Below are 10,684 nucleotides of genomic sequence, written 5' to 3' on the forward strand. Positions count from 1 at the left end.
CGACGCCGACGACTCCTTTCCTCCCTGCTGCTTCCTTTCCTCCCTGCCACGAAGCAGTGCCCACCACCGGACAACGCCCCAATTCGCCACTAGTTGATCTACTTATTCGTGGATTAATTCATTGGCGCACGAAAGAAACGGATATCGAAGATTTTTTACTGCTGATATAAAATATTATCTTAGCTGTATTACGGAAAGGTCTATACAGTAGAGTTTGTGAGTCTGCGACGCTGCGCTCTCTGTGACTGTGTTAATTTCACGAACTTTGCTTTTTGAATTAAATCTCACTTTAACATCGGTATTTAATTTCACAATATTGTTATCTTATCATGCGATCTGTGTATTTTTAGTACAAAAATTTAGTGGTCCCGTAGCAACGCACGTGCACGCTAAAGGTAAGGGCTTAAACCGAGATGAGTAGGTTCATCGCAAGGATCTAACCAAATTAGCTTGGTTAGAATGTTATTCAAACCAAAATTTCTTGTTTGGATGTACCTGGATTTGGTTTGTACGGATCATTTTCTGAAATTCACTAGGATAGATGCCAAATGGAATGGAATTGCAGAGCCAACCGAACCTCGAAGCCGCCGTGCCCGTCGCACACGCGGAACAAGTGCAATGCAGGACGTGTTGACGCCGACCCCCAGTGAGCAGTGAGTGCATCCAGCTCCCGCACGCTCGCGAGCATCAGCACCGGTACATCGGGCATGTAGCGCGTGCGGGCTCGTCGTCTTGGGCGCAAGCCGTCGCCATCGCAAAAGCAGCAATGCACTTTCTATTTTGGCGCGTAGACGGGAGAATCGGCCTTATTTTTCAGGCGAGTAGATGGGATTTCACTTGAATGATTTGAAGTCGTTATTTCTAATTCTTGACGGACCCAAACAGATTGCCCAAAGAATATGATTCTGATTCAACCCAATTCTAGATATCCAAACAAGCACAAGAGTTTTGTTTAAGGTATGCGGGCGATTCACCTTGTTCCAAATGGGAATTCCTTCAGCTCCAAATGACCGTGCTGAACAAAGGAGTTATATCATGTAACCACCCGGGGTAACTGACATCTTTAAATTATTATGCTGGTTCAGGGTGTACTGTTTCTTCTTACTACATATTCCATCAAATGTGTAATGGCTGGCAATGAAGAGCTGGAGACGCATGAGTCTAGTGTCTTTCCCTAATTAAATAGAGCAATGTTAAATCACAAAGAAAAGCACTGTTGCAGTCGCCTCCACCAAACAACTCAGGATGAGGCTGGAAAATTGCGACATCCTATCAAATTCAGCTAAAAAAAAAGGTTCTATGCGAGCTAACATTGCCTGGTAGGCGACCTGAACTCTACATTCCCATTTCTCCCGCTTGGCCCTTTTCTGTCCATATACCTCATTGGCTCCACTCTTATGGTTATGGATGTAACTGTCAGAGCTATGCTTCCCGGTGAAATTTTCTTTAAGTTCACGCCGGAATAATTTAAAGTTCATCATGCCCGGGCTGCTTAGAAGACATGGCGTCCAGTTTGCTTTGCAGCTCCTGTCAAATTAAAACAATTGTATAAGCCTCAAATCTCTTCAGAAAAGAGAAGATTATGACATTTGTGAAAGAAAGAAAAAACCTTCAGCTTCTCCTCAACGCAAACTGCAGGAGTCGACAATACAGCCACATACCTGCAATGGCAAATAGGTACATAAGAAGATGGCGTACTACAGATTCTTTAGGAAAGATGGAAACTGAATCTGTAGCATCCACATACTCGCATCTACTAGGCTCATCGACATCATTAAGCTCATTGCTCAGCCCACATCTAAGCCTAACCTGCACGAGAGTGTAAACAACAGCAAGAGTTTGAATTTAGAACCTGCAAACAGAAAGGGCATGCAAATAGAGATACTACCTTTAGGCTTCGGTCAGGACCACTCCAGCATTTGTCTCCATTTGAAAAGTGCATTACTCTGTACGATTCTTCAAATTTGTCCCACCGCCTGATGATAGAAAATTTGTTTTATGGTGTAAAGATGTGTGAAGAAAAAACATACCAAGCATTCGAGCAAGTTATTCTAGCACTGAAATCTAGTTTCTAAATATTCTAGAAACAGACATTTAAGGTTAAGCACCAGTAAACAGGAGGAAATATGCTTGTATATACAGCAAAACGGGTAAGGGCCAACATTCTCTAAAGAATAGCATTTTTCTTAAACCAGCTGATATTCAAAGTTATGTAAAACAATAGAAACATATGGTCTAAAGATGGAATGAGTCCTGGCTAGTTGATCCCCCTGAACTTATCCCTCAAAAAACATTCCCTAAACAACATACATAAATTAGACATTTGAATTGACAATCGCATTTGACAGCAACATATGAAGCTGTAATCTGCAAAGTTACCATCAACCATGCATAGTAGGAAAACTACATATTGCAAAGTTACCATCACTGGCTAATGACTATGTTCAAACTCACCCATTTTTCTCAGTAAAGGAAGGACAGTTCATACCTTTGAGGTCATTCTTGTCCCTCAGGTAAGTGAACTAACAATGAACAAAAGTGCATGCTCTCTGAAACATTACTTGTGGTGATGTGGTCTATGTAGTGCATTGTCTTAAAGAGCACTATTACCCTCCACTTGAAAGTATTGAACAGTTTAAAAGAATACCATACTAAGATGCAAATTTACAGCCGTGGAGTTAAGAATAATGAGAACGTTCGCCCATGTAGGTCCACAACATATCACTAACTCTTTCAATAAACAGTAGGTCCATTCATCATTAGAAAAAACACAGCAGCAGCAACATACAAAAAAATATATAATTAACTTATAAATAAAAATGGTATGAGAATTCAGCAAAGAAAGAAGAACAATAAGCATACCCCAGGTTGGTGGAACTGTGCCCTTCAGCCTGTGTTGCTTTCTTGTATGCACAGACCTTGTAAGTATACCTATCCATAAGAATAGCAGTTCACAAATTAGAACCAAATAATAAAAAGCAATAAAAGCAGAAAGAGCAGACAATAAAGATTGGATGCTAATATACATACTTTCCTTCCTTGGTCTCAAAGCACTGATCATAAAAGGAATAGAACTCCTTGTCCTTACCTAACAATAATATGTGTTTAAAATTAATTCTGATTCCATAGACATACTCTACAGAGGAAATGTATAATTTAGACAAGACTAATAAACAAGATGAAGCACATCTAGAACAGCTATTAACTCATAGCACAGGGCAAAATATAAAATTCAAAGATAAAAAATATTTGTTCCGCTGAACTAACAGTTCAAAGGTAAAGATGTACTGAAGGTATTTGGAATGCAAAGGTTAATTCCGTAACTCGAGGATTCTCAGCTCATAGACCAAAAAATATAGTCAACAGAAATTAGAAACGGATGTTCTTTATTTTATCTTGGAGGCATTTCGTCAAATCTTTTGATGGTTGTTCTTTAGGCGTTTTGATGGCAGCTTATCCACCAGAATTTCAACAATTGTCAGTCTATGGAAGAACACGACAATGGGGAGCTTTTGCAAAGGGAAAATTACATCTGACAATCAGAAACAACTTTAGGTGTAAAGTACAGATTATAGAAATTCAATATAGCACCCAATCACACAGTGAACGGAGTTTCAAATGGCACTTACCAAAATCATGTTTTAGCTTCTCAGCTAGACTGGATATCTTAGATTGAATTTTTGAAAGCTTTGAGCTAGCATCATCATACTCCTTACGAACACAAGAAGCCTCTAAAAAGGTAGATATGCAAATGTTATACCATCCCCTCATGACTCATGAAGGACTGGCTGATTAGAAACCAGCATATACAAATTACCTGACAAATCTACAGGGGTCTTAAAAAAGTTGAATTTTTGGAAAACATTTTGTACAGTCTGCTGAATTTTGTCCAACCACGACGCATGTCCTGGCTCAGTTAAATCTGAAATAGCAAATAAATATTAACAAATCAAAACCACATAAACAGAACAAGAATAGTAGTGTCATATTACGCTACCTGAATGGTGATCACCTCTCTGGTCATCATCAGATCTATAGGACTCAACATGGTCATCAACATATTCATCTTCTGACTCATGATCAAACTCTTCATCTTCATATTTATGTCTATCATCCTCAACTTCTGAATGATAACCACCATAATTTTCTTCAGCAGGTTCTGGGATATCTAATTCATCTTCAAGTGCTTCTTCTGCAGGTTCTGGTATTTCTTGCTCATCTTCATGCCCCTTCTTATCATCTTTACTAACCTCATTTACACTTTCTCCAGTCCAACGAGAAGCTACCATACGACCTAACTCTTCCCTTGATAAACCCTCAGGATTGTCAGAGCTAAGATCCTGAAATTCACCAAGACAATGCTTCATATACTGTGGTGCACTCCAAAAACAATAATAAGAATTATCGCTGAAGCAAATCATAATATGTTGTTGTTTGTGTCATGCCAGTATAAGTAATAGCAATAATACTGTCTCTATTAAGTGTTCACCAATGTTGATCAAGTGTAACTGAAGAATGATGATGTGCAAACACTAAGTGCTGGAACAGATGTATTCTCTGAGATACCAGGATCTAGACAACATATAACTAAGAGTTTTTGAGGCGTCGCCTAGGCGTCGCCTAGTCGTCGCCTAGGCGACAAGGCGTGCTATGGGCGTTGGGCGTCGGGGTCGCCATGACCTCCGACGGTATGGCGTCCGCCTCACTCGATTAGGCGTCGACTAGGCGAGGAATGGCGTCCGCCTGACGCCTAGAGCCTTGTTCCAGACGCCAGATGCGAACTCGCGGGGGAAAAGCGTCAAAATCACCGCAGCCCCACGGGAATCGACCACGCGTCCGTGCCAAAAGCAAAAAGGCAGGAATTCACCCGGCATATACTGCTCTTCGCGCGCGAAATCTCCCGCTCGAGGCTTTTACCGCGACTGCAGGCGAGGGAGAGGAAGAGAGAAGGGGGCGAGCGAGGGGAGAGGAAGAGAGAAGGGGGCGGGCGGACATCAAGCTCCGCTTGGCTGCTCCTCTGCTCGAGTCCACCGGCCGGTCGCCCTGCATCTCCGCATCTTGGCAGCGACGGCAGCTCTGCATCTCCGCGCACGTCTGGGATGAAGTCCACCTGCTCGAGTCCTTGTTACCGCCGGCCATCCGCACGTGTCATAGTCGCTCGTCCGCACCTGCCCGCTTCAAGTCTCCGCCGTCGCCCGTCCGCACCTGCCCGTCTGCCTAGTAAGTGTGTTTGCCGCCTCTGTTTTGGTCCCCTAAATCTCCCAGCCCCCTGCCGCCTCCTCTGTTCTGGTCCCCTGAATCTCCCAGCCCCGTGACGCCTCCTCTGTTCTGGTCCATGTACTCTGCTCTGAATATTGCTGCTTTTTTATATTAATATTGGCCTGTTACATACTCACATACGGAGGAGACTAATGCCTGCTTTCTTGGGTTGTTATTTTCTTAGACCTTTATAAACAACACAGTGCACAAGGATCTTTCTTTGATTAGTATAATATCTGCTTGGTGCTTTCTTTAATCTTTACACTTAGAAGGTTCTTCCTTTGATTAGTATGATAATTACTGATTAGTAGTGCTCTCTTAGCCATACAGTATTGTGCTGGGCTCAAGAATTGGGAACAAAGTTGTATGTGCTGCACTAGTATCTAAAATTCTAGCTTACACAACGTCTTCATGGCGCCTAAATTGTGCGTATGGCGTCGCCTAGGCGTCCGCCACAAACGCCTAGGCGTTGTGAAGGGGGTAGGGCGCCGCGCCTCGCCACAACGCCTCAAAAACCATGTACTCAATAGGATTTGCCAACTGAGAGTTAAACGGATTACGCCACCCTTAGACATGAAACCAACATATCTTGCTAGCAATAAGTTGCTACAAAGAATAGCCAAAGCTCATTTTCAAGCTTTGACTGGTTAAAGCAACTTGCATCTAAGTAGATTAATCATAATGACCACACATAACTAGAAGAATGCATGATTATTGGTAAACAGTTCAAAATAAAAGGGTGAACAGTTCAAAATAAAGCAAGTAATGTGACAATATTGTTATCTGAGTTATAAGATAGGAAGTAAAGTGGTTTTATAGGGGTTTAATTCTTAGATTGGAAAAGACCACCAAACTAATCACTATGAATTCTATAATAGAACATGACACATTGAATAAAAAAGGGAAATGATGAGCAATCTGAAATGTGGTTAATATATAACCTTCTCTAAGGTAGGTGCTGCAGACTCCTTCTGCGGCAATTCATCTACAGTTCCAGCTTCAGCACTAATACCATCTTTACTTACCGAACCATGCTGTAATATATCAGCCCAAAATATATTATTGGTCAATCTTCACAAAACATGATAGCAATCAAACTGTTGATTTTGTAATATCAAAGCTCAAATATACCTGCTCAGCAGATGCCGCGCTTTCTGTTACATGATTATCATGGTCCGTTGCATGTCCATCATGCTGTTCAGCCACCTATGTTCAACAAATAAAATTAAGTAACATTAAAGAGCTCTATATTGCAGTCGAACTATACATGCTGCCCAGTAAACATCTACATTTCAGATTACTGCAATACACAATGGTCGTGATCTCTATGTTTCACAGTAACGGAGCATCCTTGTGAACTGTGATTCCACAAGATACTAAACAATAATAATAGACATACCAGTGTCCAGGGCACATGGGGAGCTTCAAAATAAGGTAACAATTTAAGGTGTTATTGTTTCAGTCGAATAACGAATGGTAAGGGAATCATGAAGCTAAACCAAGTACAGGTTCTTGATTACTAATGTAAATGGTTTGATACTTAAATGCATACAGTTAATTGATGTATAATAAGCATAACACTAAATTTGTGTTAGACATGCTCAGCATGCTAACAGCCTAACACCCAACTTAAGGCCATTATTTAATGTCACAGAGAAGGAAGATATAATTTTCAAACTGAGGTAAGAGTAATCAGCAAAGTTAAAGGTGGATAGGAAGGCAACTATAAAACAGAATGAAATGCGAACCTTGTTTTTATCTTCTTGCACATGGTCCTGAGTTTCCTTAGAATCTACATCCCGAGAGGCATCAGGTGCTCCCTTTTCAACAGCAGCTTGCTTTTCAGCTTCTTCTTTTATTCTCTTTTCTTCTTTCTCTTTTCTTAAACGCTCTTCTTCCTCTGCCTTCTCTATTAATCTCTTTTGCTCTACATAGATGGAAAGACTTATTTCAACAACAAAGCTACAAAAACCAAGCATTTGTTCCATATACCACTCTTTCACAGATGGCCCAAGACCAATGGATACAAAGACCAAACCTTTGAGTTTGTCAACAAGTCCTTGGAGTATTTTCTCTTCACCCTTCAATTTTGCTAACACCGCTTCGTCTTTAGCAAAAGCCTCTTTTGCCCTTTCAACTTCCTGTTTCCGAATAACGACACCATTTTTGTATGTAGCGACTTTCTTCTTCAATTTCTCCCTTGCCGCCTTGCCAGCCTCCCAGCAAGTGTTCTTACAGGTGACATTGCTGCCATATTCATCACTCCCATCACAGCAATCTAGAAGGCGGGAAGGAACAAATACAGAGACTTAGAGAAGCCTAGTGGGATTTTCACCAAAAGCGCGGCAACACACGCAACAAGAGCTCCAACGACTTTCACAGTCTGTACCTTGTACACGCATCTTTATTTAACAAAACAAGTAAGCAATGAAACGAATACTGCCAACAATTATGACCCTCTTACCACAAATGCCGTCATTCACGCGTGACGAGAAGATCGTGACTGGAGTGTGGCCTGCATTCTTGCAGTAGAATTTCGCCTCAGGGCACGCAGATGTCCCTGCATGCAAGAGACATAATTATCAACTACATAACTGTTCTCCCACAGTTCCAACACCAACTCAAACAAACACATAGTGGTGTCACGACACACACAAAAAAAAAAGAAATCTACATGACAGATCCTAAATCTCTCGCAATTCAAAACTAGCAACTAGAGCCTCCACAGTAGACCCAGGGATATCAAGCCCAGAATAGAGAAAGCCTTTCAGGCAAGGAGAATGAGGCAGTACCGGGCTCGTCGGTGCCGTCGGGGCAGTCGCAGAAGTCGTCGTTGAGCTGGTCCCTGGAGAACCTGCCCGATCCGTCCCTACATTTGATCACGCCGCCTCTGTAGTACGCCTCATCTGCAACCCCCAGAAACGTCGAATCAGGAACCACATCAACGGAAGGCAGCGGAGAAAGATGGGAAGGAGATAGCAGAGCAGGCGTGGACAGATCCGGTTGAACCTTGCGGGGGTATGCCCAGGGTGTCGAGGGGCGGCTTGGACTCCACCGCCGCGGCGGCGCAGAGGATGAGGGCGCCGACGAGGAGGAGCCTCATCCCTGCCCAGCGCACGGAGGAGGGCCAGGAGGAGCAGATCGGCGGTGGCTCGCTTCGGAGCGGTCGAGTCGAGTCCGACTTCTTCTGTTCTTCAGGCTAGGCCGCCCCCGCGCCTCGCTTCCCACACTACAAAGCCGAGTGTGTACTAGAACTACATTTTGCAGGCAGGATAAAAAAAAAACACGGTTTATTTTGGGCCGAAAATTCAATGGTCAGTAATGTCTACAGTCGCGGGCCTGTTTTTAGGTCCGGTCCAAGACTAAGTGGACCTTAATATATCGGATCATGTTCAGTTCGAGAAAACAAAATTTTGGTTCGCGATTTGTTGTGCAGATCCTATCCAATAAGGACTGTGGGCCAGGCCTAAAATGCGTCGATGCAGTGTGTACAATGCCATGTCCATAGAATACCTATTTGGCGTGTTCGATAGAATACCTATTTGGCGTGTTCGCTATGGGCTGGTTTAGGCTGGCTGGTGCTGATTTGGTTGTGAGAAAAAAAACACTGTTGGCTGATTAAATAAGCCCGGCTGAAATCAACCAGCGAACATGGCAATTTGGCACTGTTCTCGTTTTGGAGATCTAATGCACATGAGAATTTGGCACTCTTGTTTGAAAATGAAGGACAATCTGAAGGGGTGGCGACTAGTCTAAAAGACTGGAGCATGAATGTTTTGGGAGATTTATTTAGAAAAAAAGGTTGAAATCGGTGAAAAAAGGATTTGGAAGCATGTAGGAGATGGCCGATCAGTGATAAGTCGGTAGGAAGAGAAGTCGTGTTGAGCTTCAAAGTTGGTAGGCTCGAGGAGTAGCTTGATGTATACTGAAAGCAAAGAACCTGCCTGTAAATTGGCTACAGAAGGGACTATAATATGACTTTTTTCCATCACTTTTGTTCGAAGAGAATGGGGGTTGGGCGGAGGATGAAGAGGAGTTTATTACTAACCATTTTATGTAGCTTTTCAGGTCAAAATTTCTTGTGTCTCAAGAGGATTCACAGCTCCTTCTCCAAGTCGTCTCCCCGTGCTACTCACGACATGAATGAACGTCTAATAAAGGAGTTCACCCTCGATGAAGTAAAGGGGGCGTTGGACTTCACTGGCGACCTGAAAGCACCTAGACCAGGCGGCTTGTCAGCGATTTTCTTCAAGAATTTCGGGGGATGTGGTTGGTGGGAAGGTGTCTACGGAGGTTTTGGAAGAGTGTTGAATGGGGGCAAGATGCCGGAAGGGTGGAATGACACTGTCATAGATCTCATCCCGAAAGTAAGTAAGACAGACAAATTTACTGATGTGCGACCAGTTAGCCTTTGTAATGTTGTGTACAAGGTGGTGTAGAAGGTGCTTGCAAATCATCTCAAACAGAACTTGCCCGAGATCATAACACCGAATCAGAGCGCATTTGTTCCTGGGAGGTTGATTTCAAATAATATTCTCTTTGCGTACAAGCTCACTTACTACCTATTGAATAAAAGGAAGGGGGGCACGAGACATGCAGCCATTCAACTTGATAAGAGCAAAGGTGTATGTTTGGTGGAGTGGGCCTTTTTGAGAGACATTATGAAAAAGATGGGTTTTGCAGAACGGTGGAATAGTCTGATAATGGGATGTGTCACTTCGGTCTCTTTCAGAGTCAAAGTAAATGTTGATCTATCCCGCTATTTTAGCCAGAAAGAGGGCTGAGACAAGGGGATCCACTATCACCCTATCTCTCCCTCTTATGTTTCGCATTACTGAATAGAGCATAACAAGAGGGTCTCTTCTTAGGTGTCAAAGTGTGCCATGCTGCGCCAAGCATCTCTCACCTTATTTTTGCTGGTAACTCTTTGATCTTCATGCAAATAGGGCGGAGGCTACGTAGCTACAACACATTCTTGATCAATATGAATGACGTTCGGGACAAATGAGTAATAGGTCCAAGTTAGCAATCCTCTTTAGCACTAATATTAGAACAAGAAACAGAGACGATGTTTGAGAAATGCTACATATAGCATGTGAGACAAACAATGAAATATATTTGGTGTTGCTTGTACATGTGGGAAAATCGAAAACTGAAGCTTTTACATACTTAAAAAACTAAGTGTGGAAGAGAATTCAAGGGTGGAAGGAGAAATTCCTGTCATGGGCAGAAAAGGAGGTGTTAATTAAGGCGATGGATCAAGCGATCCCCACTTCTGCCATGGGATGCTTTGACCTGTCAAAGGACCTTTGTGACCAAATCAGCACAATGGTGTGTAGATACTGGTGGAACCAGCAGGAAGGAAAATGCAAAATACATTGGCTGAGTTGGGAGGAAGAAATCAAGTAACTGGTTATGAGCAAGA

At 42.7% G+C, this 10,684-nt stretch overlaps 1 protein-coding gene across 2 annotated transcripts; it reads right to left on the reverse strand.

Moving 5' to 3' along the window:
• Positions 1-1,038: 1,038 nt before the first annotated feature.
• LOC136455938 (glucosidase 2 subunit beta-like) lies at positions 1,039-8,490 on the reverse strand. 2 transcript variants are annotated; one of them, XM_066455665.1, is made up of 16 exons: positions 8,269-8,490; positions 8,052-8,165; positions 7,724-7,819; positions 7,298-7,537; positions 7,008-7,186; positions 6,391-6,465; positions 6,201-6,293; positions 4,013-4,340; positions 3,818-3,922; positions 3,630-3,731; positions 3,031-3,088; positions 2,863-2,931; positions 1,889-1,976; positions 1,748-1,809; positions 1,610-1,661; positions 1,039-1,527 (listed from the first exon to the last, which is right to left on the reverse strand). In XM_066455665.1, the coding sequence occupies exons 1-16, from the start codon at positions 8,360-8,362 to the stop codon at positions 1,468-1,470; spliced, it is 1,815 nt and encodes a 604-aa protein (XP_066311762.1). In that variant the 5' UTR covers positions 8,363-8,490; the 3' UTR covers positions 1,039-1,467. The 2 variants fall into 2 exon arrangements, with proteins under 2 accessions (XP_066311762.1, XP_066311761.1); XM_066455664.1 differs by having other exon boundaries at positions 3,998-4,340.
• Between the last annotated feature and the right edge of the window lie 2,194 nt (positions 8,491-10,684).

This window comes from Miscanthus floridulus, chromosome 6 (genome assembly GCF_019320115.1).
Source record: "Miscanthus floridulus cultivar M001 chromosome 6, ASM1932011v1, whole genome shotgun sequence".
Lineage (NCBI taxonomy): Eukaryota > Viridiplantae > Streptophyta > Magnoliopsida > Poales > Poaceae > Miscanthus > Miscanthus floridulus.

What these genes read in the sequence shown, in the direction of transcription:
- LOC136455938 (XM_066455664.1), bottom strand. Translation starts at nt 8,362, where the DNA reads ATGAGGCTCCTCCTCGTCGGCGCCCTCATCCTCTGCGCCGCCGCGGCG. An exon ending in CGACGGCACCGACGAGCCCG is followed by an intron (nt 7,820 to 8,051) that starts GTACTGCCTCAT and finishes TCTTGCATGCAG; the next exon opens with GGACATCTGCGTGCCCTGAG. An exon ending in ACTTGTTGACAAACTCAAAG is followed by an intron (nt 7,187 to 7,297) that starts GTTTGGTCTTTG and finishes CCATCTATGTAG; the next exon opens with AGCAAAAGAGATTAATAGAG.